Genomic DNA, 26,208 nt, shown 5'->3' on the forward strand with positions numbered 1-26,208 from the left:
TAGTAGGATTTACTTTCAAGTGAGCATCTTTAGGATTACAACCTTAAATTTCCTAGATTATTGGGCCAAAATGTTAAAAAAATGGATTTGGAAGGAAACAAGACAAAGTATTCAGGAAGATAATTGCAGGCACAAGGAACAAGTAAGGGAAAAGACAGGGAGGGGAGAGGAAGGATGGTGATATTTGAGGGAACTGAAAACTTTGTATGATTGCCAATGGTAGAACTGGAGCTATGCAAGGATACATGTTGGATAGAGGAAAATAAGAGACAGGATTTGTGACACAAGTAAAGCTAGAGAGTTTATTCTGGATTGATATCATCCACACATTGTATGTTTGAAACTGGCAGGTTTCCTGTTGCAGATTTAATTCCTTTTTCCCCCTCTCTGCCCATTGCCATTAGCAATGAACCTGAAGTCTGACTAGAATATAAAGATGAGCTGGGTTAATGTGGCACCGAAGTTGAATTGTGAACTAGTAGCCAAACTCTGAGAAAAAACAAACTTTTGAAAAGAAACCTTGTCCATTTTGGATTAAGACATCTGATTGCATTCTAAGTGTGGCAGAGATAAAGAAATCATAAATTGGTTCTGTATTTTAGAATAAGAGAAAGAAATTGGGGAAGGAGAGGGAATCAGACTCAGAAACAAGCAGGGACTACGAGAAAACACTACCCATTGCACTGCAAAATAAAACAAAGACAGTATAATCAGCAGAGCAGTCAAACTACCCCTCTCTCTGCCGTTCTGCATTACAGGGCACCATTCATGTGCATAGGTTTTATTATGATTCATTGGAAGGAACCACTTAGGTCTGCCTCAGCATAAGATGGATCCAGATATATTTAATTCTGAATGATTGGCAGTAGATTGCTTACAGCTAATGTTATGATAATTGCATTCCCCAAATTATGTGATTGGCAGGAAAAAAGCCTGGAAGAACCAAGAGTGGATTTGAGGGTAGAAAAACTGTTCAGTACGAGTACTGAAAATACATTTTTAGTGCTTAAATTCTTTGAGATCTGACACTTTTCATCTTATGTATATGCATTTTACAATAGTTAATGCTTGGTGAATTTGGGGATTCTAGAAAAAAGGAAATCGAATCAAGCATGCCTCAAATGTGCCCAACCCTGGCCTGTGTAATGATATATACTTAGAAATTAAAACAGACAAGTTTAGTACTCTAAAAGAAACTAGGATCTGGAATGAATCAGAAAAAATAATCCAGGACAGATATTAATCCAATAATGGACTTGCAAAAGTAAAAAACAAAATAACCCTTCAAACTTTGTATTTCATTATGTAATCAGGAAATTAGCATTCTTTAAAGGATAACTGACAACCATAATATTTTTAAACCAACAGAGAAGAAGAAAGGATATGGTAGAATGAAGAAATAAGGTTATGAAATAACATTTAATTTTTTAATTAATAGAATATTTAATATTATCAAAGAGTAATGCAGATTAGTGTAAAGGCTGAAGCTGATGAGTAAAACAGGAATTTTCAGGCTTGTCAGAATGGTTGAACAGCCCAATGTCCTTTTATTCAAAAATTGCAAGGAGAAAAATTATGATTTAAAGTTTGAAACATATACTGTATTTAAGGCCTGATCCTTCTGCCATTATACATGATTTCTCTTGTCTGCAATAAAACAATTATACAAAGCTGTATTGTGCCTATGTACAAATTCCTGATTATGGATTTAATGTTTGGCAAGTCAAATTTTATTGCCATGCCTGAAAAAAAGTTTGACAATCATAGTACAAGAAACATTAGAATATATAGATGGGAGAACTTTTCCTTCCCTTATAAGCCAGCATTTTATGATTTCCTAAGATATATAAACGAAAAGACCAACTCCATAATGGCTTTTTAACTCTAATGCTGCTTTAATGTTTGAATCATTAGCTATTAGATTTTACTCTACTGCTTTAATGAAGAGCATCATTGCTTATGTAAAACATGTAACACTCTCACCCGCAAATTTTAGCACAGTAGAACACAGCTGAAGAATACAAAATGAAACAGGTTTGGAGAAAGAAGACAGCAAAGAGCTTTTTATCTCATTCTCAAAACATTGGGACCATCCAGTGAGGCTGGCATGAAATGTAAAATAGAGAAAAGGAAGCAATTCTTCATACAGTGTGTAATTTACCTGTGGAATTCATTACCGTTGTGTGGTATGATTGCTACCCATTTGAATAGTTTTAGAAGTGGGTTGGAGTTGTGCTTAGCCACATGCAAAAAGTCAGCCATTTGTTGCATATCTAAGCATTTATGTCATCCATGAGATATCTGCTGTGTCTGCTGCCCTTTGTCATTTCTCCCAGGTAAATCAGACAGGAAACGTGATTAAAGTAGATGAATTAATTTTAATTTTTTGCAAGACTACGTTAACAGAATTTTGCAAGCCTAAAAGTACAAATTTCCTGCCACCACTTTTAGCTGCTTGATCTATTAGGGTCCTTCCTAACTTACTTTCTCTGATTGTTCAGCCATTGAGGGATCCTGTCTTACTTGTCTGATTGTTTCCTAAGTAGCATCTCTTTCCTTCATTCCCCAAGATCATCCACACATTTTATAACAACCTAGTCCTAAGTCAACAGTTTACTACTTTTGTGGCCTTCAAAGTGGTGTCATTTCTTATAATTTGCTATGGTCCAAACCCGACAACACCTCAACTGATTTGGGTGCATGATACAGTTGAGCTTTTTTTAAAAAAAAATCTATTTGATATTTATGGATGTTCACCAGGGTTGTGTTCTAGCTCCCATTTTATTTAATATGTGTATTAATTCCCTCAGCAGTTAAAATCTCTAGCTATTTTGGCTCCCTAACTGGTAAATCACCACCTCCAATCTTTATATAGATGATTCTGTCATTCTAAACGTGGATTGGTCATAAAAGACCTATCATTGTCTTGGTCCAGCATTACCCTAAAAAGCATTTGATGGTTAATTATTTTTAAAAAACATTTTAGTTAATCATTAATAGTTACCAGACGGAACATGTTAAATTGTTTATATATCTTGAGTTTAATAATTGGATAGAATAGAATAGAATAGAATAGAATAGAATAGAATAGAATAGAATAGAATTCTTTATTGGCCAGGTGTAATCGAACATACAAAGAATTTGTCTTTGGTGCATAAGCTCTCAATGTAAATAAAAGCTATAAGTGATAAATCATGGTCATAGTCATCATAAAAATACATTTATTATAAATCATGATACAACACTTAGTGATAGTCATAGTATACTAAATAAGCAATCAACATAAATCATACTAGGAAACTAAATATAACAACAACAACAACAAACAAACAAACAAAATGAGCTTTGGACTTGAAAAATGTGCTATATTATCCATGCAGCAAGGAAAAATGGAAAAAATAGAAGAAATAGAACTGGGAAATTGAAGCATTAGTGAAAGCATTAACAAAGGATGATGGTTACAAATACATAAGCATATTGGAGGCAGATAACATCTTGAATGGAAAAGTCAAAGCATCAGGAATACATCAGGAGGGTCCGCAAAATATTAAAATTAAAGCTGAATGCTGGAAACATAATTAAAGCCATTAATACATGGGAAGTTCCAGTGATATGCTACTCAGCTGGAATCATCAACTGGACTTTGGCTGAACTGGAAAACTTGGACCTGAAAATCTGCAAACTTTTGAATATGTATCACGTTTTACATCCATGAAGTGACATCGACAGGTTGTACCTGCCACGAAAAATAGGGAGCAGAGGGCTATTGGAAATCCATCAAATTGTAGAAGAAGAAAAACAAAGTTTGAATGATTATGTTAACCAAAGCACAGAAAAATTGTTACAGGCTGTGAAAACAGAGAACAATATAAAAACAACAGAAACAAAGGCAGAATATAAGGAAAAATAGCTGGATGACAGATTAAATAGATGGAAAACCAAAGCTTTGCATGCACAGCACTTGAAAAACATTGAAGAAAAATGTGATGACAACTTGACATGTACGTGGCTTAAGTTGGGAACCATCAAGAAAGAAATGGAAGGTTTAATACTCGCTGCTCAACAGCAAGCACTACAAACAAATGCCATGAAAGCAAAGATACAAAAATCCACTGATTTTTGTATCTTTGCTTTGTATCTGCCGACTTTGCAACAACAAAGTTGAAACTGTTATAGATACATCAACAAATTGCAGCTTCCTGCAATAACACCAGTGGAATTGTAAAAAACTGTGCTACTCAGAACATTGTATATTTTAAGAAGGTACTTGGATGATACCTTGAATGCTGGCAGCAACCCGTATCAACCGTTAGCACCAGTCAATGGCATTTGTGATGCATTTTTGAATGTTCAGTTGACTGAGTTTCATGTTTAATGAATAAAGTATAATAAAAATAAAAACTAATAATACAGTATTATTATTCATAAAGAAATAGATATTTATCCGGGGCTCTTAAACTTTACAGACAAAGGCTTAGTACAATAACTATTTGGGGCAACTGTCAGTTTGTAATCTAATTCTAGTCTACTGAGATCTCTTCAATCTAGATTTCTCAGGTTTATTTTTGGTACTCCCAAATGTGGTTCATATGTGGCTCAGGCCAGAAACAAGGCTGATTAGAATAGAAACAAATCTTAAGAATATTTAATTAGTGGCTTAAATTTATTTATTAGTCTACTGGGCTTCTTTATTGTGTTTTAAATGATTCATTTCAATCTACTTTAAGAAGTCTCTTGAGCAGATACTACTTTCACATAGTCTTTTTAAGACCATTTTATGTACTGTTGGCTGGTCTTAGGCAAAATAATTCATTGTCCAATCATTATTTGAAATTGAGTTACAGTATAATTTAAAGAGATTTAAGGTTTAAGGTTTATTAAAATTTGTATGCTGTCCACTCCCATCGGGACTCTGGGCGGCTCACAGCAAGACAGAAACAGTTTAAATTTAAAAATAGAAAAATACAATATTAAAAAATTCACATCATCCATTGCATCTAAGCGGGGGCTGGATATCCATCAACAGCCCCAGGCCTGCTGGAACAACCAGGTCTTAACGGCTTTACGGAAGGCCGGGAGAGTAGTAAGTGTCCGGATCTCTGAGGGTAGATCGTTCCACAGGGCCGGCGCAGCAACAGAGAAGGCCCTCCCCCGGGGAGCCGCCAACTGGCATTGTCCAGTTGACGGCACCCGGAGAAGGCCCAACCTGTGCGATCTTATTGGTCGTTGGGAGGTGAGTGGCAGGAGGCGGTCTCTCAGGTAGCCAGGTCCTAAACCATGTAGGGCTTTAAAAGTAATGACTAGCACCTTGAAGCGAGTCCGGAGACCAATGGGGAGCCAGTGCAGCTCGCGGAGGATCGGTGTAACATGGGTGTATCTAGATACACCCCATATTGCTCGCGTGGCTGCGTTCTGGACCAACTGTAGTCTTCGAACACTCTTCAGGGGCAGCCCCATGTAGAGCGCGTTATAGTAATCCAGTCTTGAGGTGACGAGGGCATGAGTGACTATTCGAAGTGCCTCCCGGTCCAGGTAGGGCCGCAACTGATGCACCGGGCGAACCTGGGCAAAAGCCCCGCTGGTCATAGCCGACAGGTGGTGCTCTAACATCAGCTGTGGGTCCAGGAGGACACCCAAATTGTGGGCTCTCTCTGAGGGGTGTATAATTTCACTCCCCAGGGTAAGAGGTGGAATATCTGGACTAACCTTGGGAGGCAACATTAATAGCCACTCGGTCTTGTCTGGATTGAGTGCAAGCTTGTTCGCTCCCATCCAGACCCTGACAGCCTCCAGGCACTGGCACATCACTTCCACTGCTTCGCTGAGCTGGCACGGGCGGACAGATACAATTGGGTATTGTCCGCATATTGATGATATTTGATCCGATGCCAGGATATGATCTCACCCAGCGGCTTCATGTAGATGTTAAATAGGAGGGGGGACAGGACCGAACCCTGCGGCACCCCATATTTGAGGGGCCTAGGGGTCGACCTCTGTCCTCCAACCAACACCAACTGCGACCTGTCCGAGAGGTAGGAGGAGAACCACCTTAGGACGGTGCCTCCCACTCCCACATCCCGTAACCGTCGCAGAAGGATACCATGGTCGATGGTATCGAAGGCCGCTGAGAGGTCAAGGAGCACTAGGATAGAGGAATGACCTCTATCCCTGGCCTGCCAGAGATCATCGATCAGCGCGACCAAAGCAGTTTCCGTGCCGTGACCAGGCCTGAAACCCGACTGAAAGGGATCCAGATAATCTGCTTCATCTAAGGTCCGCCGGAGTTGAAAGGCCACCACCTTCTCAACAACCTTCCCTACGAATGGGAGGTTGGAGACTGGATGATAGTTGTTTAAAATGGCTGGGTCCAGGGATGGTTTCTTAAGGAGGGGTCTCACCACCGCATCCTTTAGAAGCTGTGGGAAGGATCCCTCCAGAAGAGAGGTGTTAACAATCCTCCCTGCTGGTCGAGACTAGCCAGGAGGGACACGGGTCCAGTAAACAGGTGGAGGCACTCACCGCTCCCATGGCCTTGTCCACTTCCTCAGGAGCGACAATTTCAAACTCGCTCCATAAAATCCGATCAGGACCTTCCCCCGGCGCCTTGGCTGGTACCGTCAAAGTGGAGTCCAGGTCCGTCCGGATCCGAGTGATTTTATCCATCAGAAACTGAACAAATTCCTCAGCTCTACCCTGCAAGGGTTCGTCTGCATCCCTCCCTTTCAAGAGGGAGCGGGCTATCCTAAACAGGGCGGCTGGGCGAGATTCGGCGTATGCAAGAAGAGCGGAAAAATGTGCACATTTTGCCGCCCGTATCGCCACTAGATAAGTCCTAATAAAGGCTCTTAATTGTGTTCGGTCGGATTCGGAGTTACTAGTCCTCCAGCATCGCTCTAGACGTCTCTTTTGGCGCTTTATCTCCCGGAGTTCCTCGGTAAACCAAGGAGCCCACCTGGATCCACTGCTGTGAAGAGTCCGTAAAGGCGTGATCCGGTCCAGAGCCTCTGCCGCCACTATATTCCAAGCAGCGACCAAGGACTCTGCCGGACTGTGGGCCAGAGAGTCAGGTATCTCCCCAAGTGCCATCTGAAATCCAATAGGGTCCATCAGGCGCCTGGGGCGGAACCACCTACAGTGGGGGATTGGTTTCCGAATGTCAAGCCTCAGTAGGGAGTGATCTGACCATGACAAGGGCAAGATCTTAATGCCCTTCAAATCTAGATCACGTCTCCACTGCTCCGAGAGAAATACGAGGTCGAGCGTGTGCCCTGCTGAATGAGTCGGACCCTGAATTACCTGGGTCAAGTCCATGGCTGTCATGGAAGCCATGAACTCCTGTGCTCCATCAGAGCGTTCACTGAGCGACGGCAGGTTGAAATCCCCCAGCACTACAAGCCTGGGGAACTCAACCGCCAGCTCAGCTGACTCAAGGAGCATAGGCAGGGCTGTTGCAATGCTTTTGGGAGGTAGGTACGTTAGCAACAAACCCATTTGACCCCCAAGGTCCAACTTCACCAGAAGGGACTCACACCCGACAATCTCCGGAGCAGGGATCCTACAAGGAACTAGGGACTCTCGGATGATGACTGCCACTCCCCCACCCCTTAACTGGTGTCGCGGCTAATGTAGCACCTGAAACCCTTCTGGGCACATTTCAGTGAGGAGGACTCCTCCCTCATGGCCCAGCCAGGCCTCAATAATACATGCCAGGTCTGCCCCCTCGTCTAATATTAGGTCCCGGACGAGGGGAGCTTTGTGAACCACAGACCTGGCATTTAGCAACAGCAGCTTGAGACCAGGGCCCTAACAACTCTCGCCATCTGGTCCTGGAGTGGAGCTAATAGGGTCAGAAGGAGGGATTGCTGTGACGTAGCGAACCCTCCTTTCCTGGTAATGGCTAGCCCTATAGCTCCAGTCAAACCTGCCTCTCCCAACAATGACCGGAATGCGCCGGCCCATCCTCGCACCCGTAGACCCCACTTCCCCTCCCGTAGCCCCCATTCTCCCCAGCAGGCCATTCATATCATTCATATCTCCCCGGCAGGCCATTCATATCATTCATTCTAGGACGAGAGGTAGGCCTGGGCCCCCTACCACTTCTGCTTCAGCACTCAGTGGAGGAGGCACCAGGTTATCCAGCTTTTGATTGATACAAAAAATAATCAGAGGCACTGGCTCTCCATCTAACTTGCTTACCCAAGTTATCATTGGACCTTTACTAAGGGTGGTGTAATGCACTTACTACAGCATTGTTAAAGAGCAAATATTACAGTGTTTGTGGTTCATTGTCTCTGCCCATGTTGCACACAAGAAGTAGGTAGAATCAATTACTCATCTTCTTTTACGTTGTTAATACAACATTGAACCAAAACTATTTTTTCCCATTTTAGGATCAATCCCTGGTCACTAAGCTATCTTCTGTGTTGTTTGTTGATAATGTTTTTCATGCAACACACAATATTGCAAAGTTTTGTTATTTAGCAGATTCTGGCAGATGATCTGTAGTGGAAAATCACACTTTGTTGTATAGTTATGGTTTATTTACTGCTTCTTTACTATTTTATTTGCTGTCTAAAAGCCATAATACAGTTGAATTGAATGCATTTGTGTTTGCTTCTTCAGATGAAAACATTGCATGCTGGAGGGCGGGTCAGCCAAATCAGTTTATGCACAGGTTGGATCTAGATTCTTTAGCCCACAGATGGCAGGAATGTCAAAGGGAGGTTCAGCTGTGGATTAAGAGACTGTTATGAAACTTCTAGCAGTTTGTTAACTTATAAACAGAATCCAGGATGAAAGAAGACCATTTGCTTTAGAATCCATTTCTTATTCTAACTACTAAAGATGGAGAAATGGGAAATAAAATTAGTTAATCTGGTGATTTTAGACAATACCTTTAAATTATATTTTTCTTTGAATTATTCTTTGTATTCTATTAATAGGTTAATAGGAGTAAAATAATATCTAAAAAGTTCTTGTCCTTTTTGAAGAACTGAGCCCATGCTATTTAAAAGTGACTGAAAGCTTTTCCTCAAGAAAGAGATGCTCAGTTAAAAATCTAATTCAGAATACAACCCCTCGTTTGTCCATTTCTTCTTCAGTGCAATAGATGTTAACTTCATTAACAGCATTTTGATTGTCCTGTTTTTATGATTCAGGAAAACTGCATTAAATTTGAGAATGTCTTCAGTGAAGCACCTCGTTTATGCTATCATCCATTTCCTGAGGGAACAGAGTCAGATGGATACTTTCACATCAGATGAACAAGAAAGCTTGGAAGGTGTGTAGAGAAGGGGCAACTTGGTATTGAAATGTTGAAATGTTGCTGTTAAGAAGGGTTAATGCTTTATTTATTGTATTTTATAAGCTGATTTTAAAACTGAAGAACTTTAGAGTCCCGTAGACGTTTACCTCAGTAAATGGGTAAATCAGAAAGATTGTTCAACACAGTCAGTTTTCTGGTTTCAGGGCATAGTCATAGAGGAATGTTTGGTATTCCAGAATGTGCATCCAGTTCACATGGAGAATTATTGTGGCAGGCAAGAATTCACAAACCTAGAGTAGATTTCATATGTAGGATTTATATAGTAAATCCTCTTTATAGGATTTACTATATAATTTATATAGTACCAGTTACCAGTAACTGGTAAGGTTTAGCTTTTAATTTAATAAAGGGAAATATACATTATTTCCTGCAGTATGTTAAGACTAATCTTGATTGTAAGTACCAGAGTTAACTATCAGTATGTGGATATCGTGTGATGATAAAATATTTATCTATCAGTTGCTTTAATACCTTGGATTTTCCATGTCCCAGGGAATTATAATAATTACATAGAAATAACCATGTAGTTTCCTTGATGGTAATATTGAAATATTTTGCCTTTATCTTATTCAGAGGAATTTTCCCACTTCCCAGACTATTTACCATAATTTTCGGAGTATAAGATGCACCTTTTCCCCCTAAAAAGAGGGTGAACATCTGGGTGCATCTTATACACTGAACAAAGCATTTTTGGCCACCCCGCCCCCAGGCATCTTGTTTTTTGCAAAAATGGACGTGCAGAGTGTTTAGAAGGCTTGCAAAGTGTTCCTGGGGGCCAGGGAGGGCGAAAATGAGTGAAAATAGACCATTCTTTGCCTGTTTTTGCCCTCCAGTCCCAGGAGCACTCTACAAGCCTCCCAAAGCATATGCATGCCTTGTTTTTTGTGAGTACCTTCTGAACCCTGTTTAATTGTTGAAACCAGCTTGATGCTACCATCTCCTGCTTAGCAGAGATTGCAAGATTATTATTGCATCCATTTTGATAAAATTATGGTCATTTAATTATAAAATAATTTTAATCATTAATAGTTTTTTTCTGTCAAATTCACCTCTTGTTGAATATATGGACAGCATGATCATGATGCTGATAGCTGTAGGCTAACAATTGTGCCGATTTGTTAAATATATTTTTTCTACCATATGTTAAGTTATTCTTGCCAGCCAGGCTGTAGGTATTTGGGAATGTAGGCATATGATTAAGATTGTGAAGCTTATGTCTGAACAAATTTTGTTTACTGTTAAGTCTAGATAATTGAATCTAATTTTAGAATATTCAAAGGAAATTACATTTAGAGTTATTGTTGGTTGAAGCAACAAGTTTTCTTTGAAAGCTTTGAGATTTTCTATATTTTATATCAATAAAATGTGGATACTTTTTAAGGAAAATATTTAGGAAAGTCTCCTTTGATATATATTTTAAACAATTTAAAAAGGTATTATAGAACACTTCTTCCAAATCAAATGGGTAAAAACATTTCACTCTTTTGTCATTAAGAGAAGTAAAATTCTAAGTCACTATCAGAACAGAGATTTACTGAATATCTTATAGAAGTCACCCAGCCTCACTTTATTTAATTTTTATTTGTAAACTTTATTTGTAAATTTTATTTGTAAACATAATACCAATGTAGTAATTGAAACTATTGTAATTTCCTGCAGTATATCCCAAAATCAGTTTGGACTAAAGCTATTCTAATCTACTCTAACATATGTAAAGCCATTGTAGGAAGTCCGGTTCCCCCCACCCCTGAAGGTAGCCTTACCTAGGATAGAATCATTTACTTCTGTCTACTACCAGGAAAACATCGACTTCCTACAAGTCCCCATTGTGTGCTGATTCAAATATTTCTGAAATATTTGTATTTTGCACAATTTAGGTCCTGTCTGAGTAGACTTGGTATTTGTTGACTTTTTGGCTCATCATTAAGTGATTTTTGGTTGGCATTTTTACTTGGGTGTCTGTTAAGATGGGAGGTGATTTTACAGGCTACTGGGGCAAGGGAGTGGAGGTAGCACACATTATCAATCCAACACTAAATGTGGAATGAAGCTATTTTATAAAGTATATAACAACAACAACAGCAACTAGGATGCTGGCAGCAACCCATATCTACCATTAGTGCCAGCCAATGATAGTTGTGATACATTTTTAAATGTTCAATTGACTGAGTTTCATGTTTAATGAATAAAAGATAATAATAATAATAAACAAAAACGGAAACACAGTACAAAACAAAACAAGATGGGATTTAGTTGCTTTGCATAGAAACATAGAGAAAAAATATATATCGAACAAGGGCCCCATCCATCCTACATTCCAATCTTATTCCAATTTATGGTAATCTGGGTGTTGAGTTATATGATAGCTGTGCATTATGGAAGTTACATTCCTTTTTTGAATATCAGAGATGAAAATCCAGATTATTGGTTTTTAGGTTTCAGATCAGATAACAATTACGGTATGAAATTTATGATGATGATAAAATCACATTATTTTTAAAAATAATTTTTCTCTCTCTAGTGGCAATTCAGTGTTTGGAGACAGTCTTCAAAATTAATTTAGAGGATACCCGTCTTGCAGTACCGTCACGTTTGATAGAAATATTTGCAGATTCCTGTCATAAGGTACAAATAAATAAACTTTTGTATTATTGTATTTATATAGAGATTCAAACATTTTAATAGGTTACACTTTTCTATAGAGAATTCTAGCTCCAGTTTGCTTCCAAAGAATTGTAAGAATGGCCTTTCTTATAGGTGATGCCTTATTTATGAAAAGTTATGATATTTTTGTTAGCCTGGCCCAAAGATTTTCACTCAGCTTATAGATTTTTTTCCATTCCTTTTTTGAAAGTTCTGACAGGTTTTTATTTCATATAGATTAAGAACTATTACTGACAGATTATTGACAGACTATTATTGACAACTTGTCATGATTTAAAAATATGGTTTAAAATGTATTTGAGAGCTTGATTTGTTCAAAAAATGATAATTGTACAATTGCAGGTAGAATAGCTTAATTAGAAACGTACATTTGATATAAAAATGTAAGTAAATATTTATAATATAGTTTTGTATACTTTCATACAAAATACCTTGTATAACTTCAGATATCTTAGTTGCACACTGCTGATTAATATTTAGCTTTAATAACTAGCTTTAGTTGGCATATTTCCTGCATTCAGATCTTATATATATATATATGTATGTAAGTATGTATGTAGCATGTGTATGTATGTATGTATGCATGTATGTATATATGTATTATATGGATGGATGGAGGGAGGGAGGGAGGGAGGGAGAGAGAGAGAGAGAGAGAGAGAGAGAGAGAGAGAGAGAGAAGGCAATCAGATCCATTTGTTCTACATACCAAAGAAAGAAATTGACATACTTAGAGCTGATTGAATATGGTGAAATCCAGCATAGATTAGTGCATTGTTCACCCTACTGCTTGTGTTCAAAATTAATACAGTAAATGGAACTCAAGATTTAAAGAGTGGATTTGAGTACTCCCAGATTACTATTTTGAATAGTGTCTCTGCTCTGACATACTGTGCACTAAAAAGGAAATTGCTTTATAGTATTGATTTCTTCCTGATATTACTTTATTGATATTTATTGCAGAATAGGCCCCTTGTGGCTTGTTTAACATCAGTGATATAAATGACCCTAAATAAAGGGTTATAGAAAATGATATTTGTCTTTCTTTAAAATACCCATAGAATGAGATTCTGCCTCTCTCAGATTCTTTGCCAGAGGATCTTGAAAAAGCCGATCAGCTCAAGGATGAAGGTAGGAAATTGAAAAGGAATTGAAGAAAAGAATCCTTTCCGCCATTGATAGTTTATTTGTTGGTCATGATGATAGTTAAGCTCATTAATGAATTGCAAATCTTCAGACAATTGGTGTTTGATAATTGGTGTTTGATAGATGATCTCTTATAGAATGAATAGTGTGTTTAAAGTATAATGTCTCCTTGCTGCTGTGGAAGAATAAAAAAAACCACAAGATAAATGTACAGCAAATCAATATAAATGCTTATTCGGACTTAGGACTGGAAAGGTATATTGCATTTAAATCACAGTAACATAGTATAAGACTTTGCTTTGCAGCCTATGGTTTATAGCATGTTAAAATAACCTAAAAATCCTTAGAGTTTTTTGTTTCCTGAATCAAGCCTATCATTGTCAGCTTCATTTTAGTAACATCATTTGTTTCCTTTCAGATCATAATATACTGTACATTCAGTGTGACTCCCTTACAAAAGAATGCAGTCTCATAAGTGGTTTAGTAGAATGAAAGCAGTAGCTATTTTTGTTGCTACTCCAATTAGCAACTCCCTGCTCAATGCAATAATATAAATTAAAGCATTTCTGACAGATGGCTATCCATCTTCTGCCTCAGTGCTTCATTCAAAGAGAGTCCATTTCTTAGATCACTGGTAATTGGTTCCATTTTTGAAGTATTGTTTATAGTTCTATAACTATAACGTAAGTCTGTTATTTTTCTGTGGCTTAAAATCTATTTTTTTTGTCCTGTGTTCTAAGGTAATTATTATTATCAATTTAAGTTAAAGGATATCCAAAATTGCCATCATTCATGACATGGCATTTGGACACAAATCTTTTGATTTCAGCTATGATACTGTAGCTATTGGAACTGTAATGGATCATTAATTTCAGCCAGTTTTTCAAGGAATGTGCCATCTTGTGTCAAACAAAATTACAGGCCACAAATTTTAATAGTCCCAGTTTGTATAGCATTGCTCAAAATAATTTGTTTTCAAAAAATATTTACAAAGGGAAACCAAGTTGTTTTTTATGTGTTGTATTTTACAGCACCCCTAAGGCTAGGGGTGAACAGCAATTCATCATTTCAATTATTCATGACCATTTTATTATGATGATTTATTTTAGGTAATAATCACATGAAAGAAGACAATTATGCAGCTGCTGTGGATTGTTACACCAGAGCTATAGAATTAGATCCAAATAATGCGGTCTATTACTGCAACAGGTGAAGTTCATATAAAGCATGTGGATATTTATTTCTGAACTATATTTATACTTTTCTCAATATATACCACTGTTCTGCAGAATGCTATGCCAGACGTTTGTTAATTTCACTGCTGCATTTATTGTCCTTCCTTAATTAGGCTCAGTCATCAGCTATCTTTTTATTTGAAATTTAAGGCCCAGCGGAGATCAATGGAACTTCTTTTGAAAAAAAATGTTAGTAGAGTTAGATGGGCAAGTCTGTGTTTAGTTTTAGGAATGTGCAGCTCTTCAGTTCTGAAGCAGAACAAATACTTTGGAAGACACGTGTGCATTCTTTAAGAAGCTGTTTCTTTTCCCATCCTTGCATAGTAACTGTATGGTCCCGGGAAAATATATTTTTGAGTGAAGGAGACATTGAAGAGTTAGCAACATGATGCAACAATGATATTGTTATTGACGAGCCAACTCTCTTGCATGGTTTCTGCCTGTCTGGTAAGATCAGGCAGAGGTCTTTGTTTCAGGTTGTATCCTTTTAAACCAGTGTTTCTCAACCAGTATGTAGCCAGTATGCTGGCTGAGGAATTCTAGAATTCCACACATGTTGAAATTATTGAATTTGAGAAGCACTGTGTTCAACCATACCATCTGTCAGGATTATGCCTTTTCTGACACAGCACCTGCCCTCTGGGAATAGCCTTCTGATGTTGTTCTAGAAGTCTTTAAATAGCAATAGCACTTAGACTTATATACGGCTCCACAGTGCTTTACAGTCCTCTCTAAGCAGTTTTCCAGAGTCAGCATATTGCCCCCAACAATCTGCGTCCTCATTTTACCCACCTCAGAAGGATGAAAGGCTGAGTCAAGCTTGAGATTCAAACTGGCAAACTGCTGGCAGCCAGTGATCAGCAGAAGTAGCCTGCAGTACTGCACTCTAACCACTGCGCCACTGCGGCCCATCCTGGTTGTTCTCCCAGGCGTGGGGTTGTTCTCCCAGGCTTGGGGTAGCATCACTTTTAACTCCTGTCAGGAGTGTATTTATAAAATATGGAGGTTGTCATGTCTGGATAGAGACTTTTCTCTGTTTACTTATTGTTTATGTTTCCACAGACTAAACTGTCCAGAGTCACTCTGCAGTCATGTGGCATTTATATTAATAAACAAACTCTAGAATAATGTTTCCTAAAGTGTGCTCCGAGGACCCCTGTGGGTCTCAAAGGACCCTTCAAAGGTCCAAGAAATCTAAGTTCTTTGCCAGATATTGAAGATACTTGCAAAAATTTAAAACAAGATCATTCTTCTCATTTAGTTAAAAATGTAGGGCTTTTCATGAAAAATATTTATGTTAATATTTAATTGGTATAATATTATTTTGACAAGATTCTATAAATGCATAAGTTTTAATTTTTAATTTACACACACACACACACACACACACACACACACACACACACACACAACGTATTTCCCCTAAAAAACCCAGGGTCTTATTTTCTTTTGACCCCCGAAATAAGCTCTTGGCCTTATTTTCAGGGACGTCTTATTATTTTTGAAAGTGCAGGAAGCGGTGAACGTGGTCACCTCATAGCTGCTGCTGTGTTGCAATATTTTCGGGGCGGGCTTATTTTAGTGCATGCGCTTAAAAACCTGATTGGGCTTAATTTTCAGTGAAACAAGAATCATACAAAATAGGCTCTGTTAGGGTCCTCCATAATTTTTAAAAGTGGGAAGGAGTCTGAAAGCAAAAATGTATGCTCTAAACATATTCTTATTTTTGTGTTCCTTGACAAAAGAATGTGTTGTGAATGTATTTCTTGACAAAACGCAAATGTGACTTCGGTAGATCTTTTTCCTCAATATTCTTTTTATTCAAAAAACATATAATTGGTGGGTGGAAAAACAATCTACAGCCCTTTTTTTCAATGCAAGACAACATGTTAGTCATATTAATGATTGGTGGTCAGAATGAGATCATTTTGTTGACTTTTATATTTTTTGAGCTTTGCTCTTTTTTCACACCGTAGAGCTGCTGCTCAAAGTAAACTGAACAATCACAGTGAAGCAATAAAAGACTGTGAGAGAGCAATTGCAATAGATCCAAAATACAGCAAAGCATATGGAAGAATGGGGTAAGTAAATTAACTTGTTATATCTCACATTTCTGGACCACCCATCTCCTTCAGAGAGGGAATTGTTCTATTTTTTGCTACATTCACTTAGACCAGAGGTTCTCAACCTGTGGGTCACGATCCCTTTGGGGGTCGGACAACCCTTTCACGGGTCGCCTAAGACCATCGGAAAACACATATTTTCGATGGTTTTAGGAACAGCGTAGACTGAGCTCAAACTACAGCTCCTGGCATCCCCTTCTGAGCCACGAAAAGAAAGGCTGGGTGTCAGCTGGCTGTTTCTGCTCGGCAAAGCTTCTGATATGCTCTTTGGAAGAGCTGCTCTGAGCCACAAGCGCTGAGCAGTCGCTCCTCCTTTCCTAAAAAGGGAGCCTCGCTCGGCCACGGTAGCCGCTGGTGGCCCGGCAAAGATGAGAAGAGCGGGCAGTGAAGGGAGCGGGGCTGGGACCGATTCCATTGATCTGCTGGGCTCCTGCTCTTTCTTTGGCTAAGGCAGGAAGGAGAAGCAGTCACCACTCTTGGGAGACGCAAGCCAGATTGGCGACAGCTGTTTGGCACAGCCTTTATTTTTCACAAGACGCCTCCGCCATCTTACGGAATAACCCGCGCTGAGCGGCCAAGGGAAGTATCTTCACCGCTTTCCCTTCAGGCTGCCCTGGCAACCAAGAGGGAAGAGGAACCATCGTGGTGGCAAGGGGTTTGTGTCAGCGTCCCCCTTTGAGGTTCTTGGGCCAGGCAGCGGGTTTTAACTTCAAACTAGGGAAGTGAGTATCCAGGGCTGCAGCCTGCTGAGTGTCAAAGGAGGCATCCTTGCTCTTTGCTTACTTTGCTGCACGAATTTAACCTGTAACTTTGCACGATGCTCAAGTGTGGGCTTTGAATCCAGTTGGGTCAGTGCCCTAATTCGTATTCAGTTAATTATTGCTTTTCTATCCCTTCTTCCTTCTGGGAGTTAGAGTTCCCAGCTCGGGGATCGCCATTCAAATAACAACCGCTGAGGAAGGTCAATTTGAGTGTTATCAGCCTCAAGTCAGCCACTTTGTGGTCTCTTCAGCCCAAGCCATAATCAGTATTAATTCTTGCCTTAGTCCTGTATTCATACATTGCACTAGTGATGAATCAAACTACTGTTGGGTTCATGGCAAAATGAATTATAAACTATATAATTTGTTATGTAGTCATGTACTATGGTGGCTAAGTACACTGTGAGCCATAATGATTTTGATATTGGCTGATGAAAATCGTCTTTTCTTTTTTTAATCAGATGCAATGATGTGGCAAAATATCTCAATTTGATTGTTGGATTTTCACTGTGTAGATGCAAATGTGAACTCTTACTAGTGGTTAGACTCAAAATGGGTCTTTAATTAATTATGTTCAATTTGTAATAATGAAAATACATCCTGCATACATCCTTACATTACGATTCATAACAGTAGCAAAATTACAGTTGTGAAGTAGCAATGATAATAATTTTATGGTTGGGGTCACCACAACATGAGGAACTGTATTAAAGGGTCACGGCATTAGGAAAGTTGAGAACCATTGCCTTAGACCATGTACTGATGCTGTTAAAGATTAAAAATAAATCATGGAGCAAGAGTGCTATTAATTCATTCTTTGACACTCTTTCATTTCTTTCCCCCTCCGTATTTTTCTTTCTTTAGCACTTTTGTTCCTTCTTTCTTTCCATTCTCTCCTTTGTTCTCCACACTTTCTAGTCTCTGTGGTATTTGTCTTCCTCCCTATCTCCTTTTCCATTTTCTCAGAAAACGAGGAATATGAAGCTCCTCCTAGCAGTCTGAACCATTTTCTCTAAGAGGGAAAAGCTCTAGATATTGAAAATATTTACGAACATCTCAAATTAGTATATCTTTTTACTTGGCTACAAAGAATTTAAAAGATCAATTTGAATTCATTAATCTGAATAATAATAATAATTTAATCAATTTAATTAAACTAAGCTGTTCAAATTAATACCCACAAAATGAAAGGGCTGTCTGGATTACTGCATGACTTCATTCTGATATGCTTCATGATTTTAATTCCATTCAAAACCAAAGCAATTAATTTTGAGGTTCTACTACTTGTGTTTATGAAATCTGCAGTGTCCCTGGTGATTTCATGTATGTTCATCAATGGACTTTTAAATCATTTTTTAACTTTCAATTTATTCTCCCATCTTGTAATTGAAAAATCAGCAAAAGCCAGATCAAGAAAGTTTTCTTTACATGGAAGATTTTCTTTCTTTCTTTCTTTCTTTCTTTCTTTCTTTCTTTCTTTCTTTCTTTCTTTCTTTCTTTTCTTCCTTCCTTCCTTCCTTCCTTCCTTCCCCCCCCCTTGTTAAAAGCCCACTGTGAACTTTCAAGGACATAGGGTAATAAGTATTTTTAAATTCCATGCTAATAATTGGTGGGTTATATAACATGGTTTCAAAAAAATAGGAAGTACTTTAATCGATGGCCTGTTTTCAGTTGACTCATTACATTGACCCTCTCTGTTGACCCTTATTATTTTCAAGATAAGCAAGCTTTGAGCTTCTTAAAAGTAAGATTTGATTCCAACCTGTAGAAACCCAAATATGTTCTCCGGGCGGCACCATAGACATTGCCATCTTGCTTTTGGGTTCTGTGAATGCACAGAACAATTTTTATTGCACTGCGCATACGCGCACAGTATCAAGCATGCACACGCAGCTCAATCATGAGTGAACCGGTAGTAGTGCCTGCCCGAACCCACCCCTGATGTAACCGAATGGTAAGCCCAATTCTCATGGTATCCTACTATACAGAATTGAAATTATATACCACTCCCTATTTTCTAAATGTATGCAAATTGTAATAAAATTCTCCTTATACATGATGTGATACTATTAGCTACACATATGCTACATTATATCATTACAAATGTATACATATGGTCCATGCTTTTAAAGGGATTTCTTGTAACTTTTTTTAGTTGCAGACAAAAACTGTCAGGTGCAAAGAATCAGAACTATTAATGGAGCATAAACGATTTATTTACTATATACAGCCTATAGTGCCTATACCATATAGCCTATACACAATCTGGTCAACTACACTATATTGCCAAAAGTATTCGCTCAACTGCCTTTACTCGCATATGAACTTACTGTAAGTGACATCCCATTCCTAATCCATAGGGTTCAATATGACGTCGGTCCACCCTTTGCAGCTATAACAGCTTCAACTCTTCTGGGAAGGCTGTCCACAAGGTTTAGGGGTGTGTTGATGGGAATTTTTGACCATTCTTCTAGAAGTGCATTTGTGAGGTCACACACTGATATTGGACGAGTTTACGTGGCCTACCACTTTGTGGTTGAGTTGTTGTAGTTCCCAAACACTTCCATGTTCTTATAATACAGCTGTCAGTTGACAGTGGAATATTTAGGAGTGAGGAAATTTCACAACTGGATTTGTTGCACAGGTGGCATCCGATCACAGTTCCACGCTGGAATTTACTGAGCTCCTGAGAGCAACCCATTCTTTCACAAATGTTTGTAAAAACAGTCTGCATGCCTAGGTACTTGATTTTATACATCTATGGGCATGGAAGTTATTGGAACATCTGATTCTGATTATTTGGATGGGTGAGCGAATACTTTTGGCAATATAGTGTATCTATCAGCACTAAATTGGCACTAGATAAGTGTCAAAGGAAGTCAAGGAGGGGCTAGGCTTGGATTACTTGTGGCAATGCAAGGACTCTAAATTGATTATGTGTTTTATTCTGCCCCACCTGCAGCTCTGCTGCTCTTTTACAAAAACATCTCAGCAATTCTGCAGGTAGTTGGAATGAGGGGCAGAGGGAAGCTTGTATGAAACTGCAGTAGAGTTACTACTAGACACTGTAAATAAACTGAGCAATAAAGTAACAAATATAAATATTTGGTGAATGCTGTTTTAAAATAAAGCTATAGAGCCAGGGAAATATTAACATTTTTATTACTTTGAGGCATATTTTTAATGGATTTGAGCCCATTCTTTTCCGTACAATTTAAACTGTATATTTTAAAAGAATAGATTTAAAAAAATAAAAATATTTATTCAGATTGTCCTCATGTTGGCTTCCTTTGTGCATATTAGATTGGCTCTGACTTCAATGAATAAATACCGAGAGGCAATTAACAGTTACCAAAAGGCACTGGACCTTGATCCAGAAAATGATTCTTACAAATCAAACCTGAAAATAGCTGAACAGAAATCAAGAGACATGTCCAGTCCTGTAAGTTAGCTTTCAAACCATTTGTAATAATATATTGTTTAAATGCTTTGGTTAACCTATACTTCTTTACTAATAGTTGACATGTATTTATTTTCAGACTGGAACTGGTGTGAGTTTTGATATGGCAAGTTTGATAAACAATCCTGCCTTCATTAGCATGGTAAGTACGCTTAAAAAATATTTTTGCTGTTCCTGGTTCCACTGTTTCTCATATTGGCTAACTATTCCTTACTCTTCTTGACGTCATCTTTTCATTAATTGTTAAGATGATGATGCCATTGATTAAAATTAAATCCCGTCTTTCACCTTATTCAAAGTACCTTGTAACTGGAATACAAAATACAAAAACTCAACAATCAAACCAATACAATTAAAATCAACGGAGACAATGCAATTTTCTTAACACCAGGACAAACTGCTCAAACAGCCAAAAGCCTGGTGAAAAAGAGTTTTTTTGATATTTTGCTAAAAACTGGAAGACTGAGGGTGGGGTGAAGTTATATTCTCTGGGAAAGTATTTCATAGCTTGGCTCCACACTTGAAAAGATTTGAATAGCTGAGCTGAGGCATTTTTAAAAGAACCACATATTAATTATATAATAAGCCAGTAATGAGATACCATAGTCCCGTGATGCATGCCACAGGTGGCACGTGGAGCTATTTTTCAGGGTGGCTGGCCAGCTGACTTCGACCTTCTTTTGAGGCTGTTTTTCACCCTCTGGAGGCTTCCTTGAAGCCTCCGTAGCACGAAAAACCGGCCTTGCGTTCCCAAACTTCCAGTTTGCTCATTGGATCATTTTTCGCCCTCCAGAGCCTTCATGAAAGCCTCCTGAAGGCCTCTGAAGCCTCCAGAGGACGAAAATTGGCCCTACAGACAAACCAGAAGTCACCATGTCTGAACTTCCGGGTTCTCTGTAGGTTTGTTTTTCGCCCTCGGGAGCCTTCAGGGGCCTTCGGCCCTACGAGTAAACTGGAAGTTACCCTTCCCGAACTTCCGGGTTCCTCGTAGGTCCGTTTTTCCCCTCCAGAGGCTTCAGGGAAGCTCGAGGCTTCTGGACGGCATCCGGGGCGAAAGCTGTTTTCGCCTTCCCCAGGCTCCTAGAAAGCCTATGGAGCCTGGGAAGGGTGAAAAAATTGCAGCAAAAGCGGGGAGGGGGGCACTGGTTACGCACGCATGGGCAGGGGGGCATCACGCACATAGCATTATGGGTGTGGTACGCTGGCGCATGACCCCCCTGTGCTCCCCCAGCTTTTGGCACGGGAGCTAAAAAAGGTTCGCCTATTGGCTATAGAGGGACATGACCTCCCCCAGGGATGGCATGCCTCCCTCTGGCAAGAAAGAGACACCCCCCATAGGTACTTCATGGGACATTATATTTGGAAGATTTTGATGGGGGTCTGGGAAAAAATGAGGAAAAAATATTATCTTAGGGTTCCGTGTTGGTTGGCACCATTAGAGGCCTTAACGCATCCGAGTTTATTTAATTGGACAAGAAACATAACATATAAAGATATCATGACAGAAGAGGGCAACATGAAAACAAAAATGGAATTAGAGCAACAGGGAAGGAATTTGGAATGGTGGGAATATTTACAGGTTAGAAACAGGTTTAAAAGTGATAAGGCACGTTTCGGGATCTACCCAAACCCTCAGGGGCTAGATAAGATTTTGTTTGGTGGAGACAAGAAAATGTTATCGAAGATCTACCAATTTTTGACCTGCCAAGATACTAATGAAGAGATGGACAAAAGCCTTCTAATAGTATGGGAGAGAAACCTAGGTTATGAAATTGAAATGGGCAAATGGTGGGAGCTATGGAGTAAGACCATTAAACTTACAACATCCACTGCATTCAAAGAAAACATATACAAGATGGTTTATAGGTGGCACTTCCCCCCAACGAGGTTAGCCAAGATGTTTCCTGGGTTATCTCCATTGTGTTGGAAATGTGGAAGAAAGGAGGGCACATTCTATCATATTTGGTGGTCCTGTACTGAGGCCACGAAATATTGGAAAAGGATTAAAAAATGGTTAAAAGAGGTTACCGGGGCAAACATTGAATGGAGACCTGAGAACCTGTTACTAAGCATCAAACCAGATAACATAAGCAGTTCAATATGGCACTTGAGCCTGCATATAATTGTGGCTGCAAGAATAACCTATGCACAATCTTGGAAATCCACCACTATACCGTCGGAAGATGCTATAATTAAAAAGATCTACGAATGTGCAGAAATGGACAGAATGACGGGCTGGCTGAGAGACAAAGGAGAAACAGAACATTATCTTAGCTGGAACCTATGGTATATGTGGGCGACTAGGAGAACAGCAGGGACTTAAAATGGGGAAAGTTAACGTAGGTACCGTAATAGATCCCTGAATCTTGCAATGAGAAGATGTGGCTTAGAGACCTAATAATGAGGAAAGAAAGAAAAAATCGGGCTGTGAATGACTGTCACCGTGGGGGGGGGAGGGGGGTTGTATGTTTAAAACGGCATTTGTATCTGTATGTTTTACTCTATATTGTTATGTATGATTTGTCTTGCTTATGTCGTTGTATTTATGTTGTTGTATTTTTCTTCTTGTTTTTTAAAGGTAATAATATTTAATAAAAATTATATTTAAAAAAAAAAAAAAGGTTCGCCATCACTGCCATAGTCATTTGATGCTAAGGTTAATTAAATCCCCAAAAAGTTTGACTTTGAAAGTGCAAGTTTAACCATTACTCAATACTACTGGTAATGCAACTATCCTAAGTATTGGCTTCCTTATGGCTGAAATTATTTCATCTATTTCAGGCAGCAAGTTTAATGCAGAATCCTCAAGTCCAGCAACTGTAAGTATCAACACAGGCCACCTGTGTTGTCATAGAGGTGACAAAGCAAGCATAACATAGAGGATTAGGGTGAGCACACATCACTTTCAGGAAACACACCTAGTGCTGAAATTTCACTGAACAAATTTCTTTCTAGTAATGATTTTTCCGTTTGTTAGGGTAGGATGAAGAAGAGATTATAGCTCTGCTTTTGAACTCAAGAAGAAAATCTGGCAGTGGAATCTGTTCTTTGATGGGTTCACAGAAAATTTATATGAGTTTCTGAAATTCAAATCCTAATAAAATGAGTACATGCATGTTATGTGATGTAGTTTCTATTCCACCACACTTTTAGACTCTATAAGTGACTCATAAAACCAATAGAGTACAAAATATAAAGCTTGTAAGTAGTTTTGAGAGTTAGCCTCAAGCAGGATGTGATAAAGAGCATCAGTGTCTATTGAACAGAATTTGCTGCTCAAAAATTGTCACTCTGGTGCAGCAACTAAAGCTGAGTAATGGTTATCCTGATTAAGCCTCCATCTGCTGTTCAGGATGTGTCAATAGTTTTGAATGTTGCTGGGAGGTCCAATAGACCAAGAAACTCTACCCATCTGGGTGATGATCAGGATGTTTTGATCACAAGGCCAGGTTAAAATCCCCTACATCCAGGACTCTCTCTAACCAAATCCTCGTCATATTCTCTGCCTTTATGTAGAAAGGGTCAATTAAAAGCCCAGTGGTATTTGTTCTCTTCTTCAAAGTGACTGGTATAGTCCCTTCCCTTAAAGAAGTATTTTCCATCCCTCAAACTCAGTTGCCTGTTTGTTCCTTGTCTGCTTATATAAGTCCAGGAAGGGAATATAATTGCTCCAAAAGATTCTGCAGGTTTAAAACAGTTCCAGAGAAACTTAGAAGCCATTGCATCAGCTATGTCATTGAATTTTGCCTTTAATTATGTGTGCCGAACTTGCAAATTCAAGTGATTCTTTTAATCTCCAAAATGCCTGATAAACAAGTCCCAGTAGCCTGAAGTTCTTCTCATCTATCATTCCCTAACAGCATGTCAGTCCATCTAAACCAGTGGTAGTTAACCTGGTCCCTACCGCCCACTAGTGGGTGTTTCAGCTTTCATGGTGGGCGGTAGGGGTTTGCTGTAACTCTGCTTTATAAATTTTATAAAGTAAAGTTACTTCCCTACTTTATAAATCACCATTACTGGTGGGCGGTTAGAAAATTTTACTACTAACAGAGATACAAAAGCGGGCGGTAGGTATAAAAAGGTTGACTACCCCTGATCTAAACAGAGCTGTGAGATGCACAGATATAATAGGGCACAGAGAGAACTATTTCACCACCTTAACCAGTGAAGTAAATGTTTAACATTGTAAGCCACCCAGAGGTAAGATGGGTAGCCGATACATTTGACAGTTAGTTAGTTAGTTAGTTAGACAGACAGACAGACACGATAGGCAAGTAGGCAGACAGGCAGACAGATAGTATAGATCCAAACCTAGGTTCATACCAGTGTTCAGTCATATTTATTCATATTTTACTATCTGGAACAAGGGTGTCAAACTCACGTCGTCACTATGTCATCACGTGACGTATCACGAACCTTTTCCCATTTGCTAAACCAGGCGTGGCCATAGCTGTGGCCAGCGCGTGATGCATCCGGCTCGTGGGCCACGAGTTTGACATCCCTGATCTAGAATCTGTGAAATCTACATTTAATTTCCCTTTGCTGCTCCTTAAACCATGAGCACCCTTGGATCAGCAACCAGAGGAGGTGTATGGTGGTGGTGGTGAAATCTTGCACAACAGCATTGTTCACTTTCTATTCTAGAGATTAACTAAGTAAAGAGCCAAACTAATCACCAGATGGTTAGGGAAATCTTTAAAACCACTTCTATCCATAAGACATCTGAGGTGGATCATCATAACTGCCCCCCCCCCCCGCCCCGTTTCTGCAGAGATCACAAGTGATAGCAACTTTTATGGTAACTGCTTTTAAAAAAACTCACATTGTTCTTATTTGGATTTATGTGAGTGGAAATTGTTTGCATTAATATATCTCATTCTCAATGTAAATAGGCTTTACATTTATTTGTAGACTCTTAAAGAAAAAGACAGTCAATAACAATGGATTTGAAAATCTGTATTTCTCTCTATCAGTGTCATATCTGTTCCCTTTAGAATGTCAGGAATGATGACAAATGCTATTGGCGGGCCTGCTGCAGGCGTTGGCGGTCTCACTGATCTCTCAAGCCTAATTCATGCGTGAGTATATATGGTTTACAGGGATGGGTTGCTACTGGCATTACTGCCAGATCGGTGTGCAAAAAATGTACATTGACATATAACACAGAAATAAAGATTAATCTTTGTTGTTTTTATCATTTTTATATTGCTTAACACAGCAGTCCCCTTTAAATGACAGTCACTTACAACCATTTGAAGTTATGATAGAGCCCCTCCCCAAGAAGGTAATTATGGCCTGGTTCCGACAGCTGCCTCCCCCCCTCAGTCACATTTCATTTCAGATGCATTCCAAATGGCCCACATTTACAGCCATTTTCAGCATCCCAAATCATGGGACTGTAATTTATGATGTTTTTGACAAAACAGCACTTAGTTCAACTTTTCAGCAAAATACCCTATAGCAAACAACAGGTTTCCTTAATGATCATGGATTCACT

At 39.0% G+C, this 26,208-nt stretch overlaps 1 protein-coding gene across 1 annotated transcript in view; it reads left to right on the forward strand.

The window, feature by feature from the left end:
- The window catches only part of SGTB (small glutamine rich tetratricopeptide repeat containing beta), a 31,155-nt gene that overhangs the window by 2,364 nt on the left and 2,583 nt on the right, over positions 1 to 26,208 (forward strand). Inside the window, exons 2-10 of the mRNA XM_032214752.1 lie at positions 9,159 to 9,280; positions 11,847 to 11,950; positions 13,048 to 13,117; positions 14,242 to 14,341; positions 16,344 to 16,448; positions 20,555 to 20,693; positions 20,791 to 20,853; positions 23,493 to 23,530; positions 25,706 to 25,789. Coding sequence (XP_032070643.1) covers positions 9,181 to 9,280; positions 11,847 to 11,950; positions 13,048 to 13,117; positions 14,242 to 14,341; positions 16,344 to 16,448; positions 20,555 to 20,693; positions 20,791 to 20,853; positions 23,493 to 23,530; positions 25,706 to 25,789 — 803 coding nt within the window. The 5' untranslated portion in view covers positions 9,159 to 9,180. The remainder of the gene's footprint in view (positions 1 to 9,158; positions 9,281 to 11,846; positions 11,951 to 13,047; positions 13,118 to 14,241; positions 14,342 to 16,343; positions 16,449 to 20,554; positions 20,694 to 20,790; positions 20,854 to 23,492; positions 23,531 to 25,705; positions 25,790 to 26,208) is intronic.

This window comes from Thamnophis elegans, chromosome 3 (genome assembly GCF_009769535.1).
Source record: "Thamnophis elegans isolate rThaEle1 chromosome 3, rThaEle1.pri, whole genome shotgun sequence".
In the NCBI taxonomy this organism is placed as follows: Eukaryota; Metazoa; Chordata; class Lepidosauria; order Squamata; family Colubridae; genus Thamnophis; species Thamnophis elegans.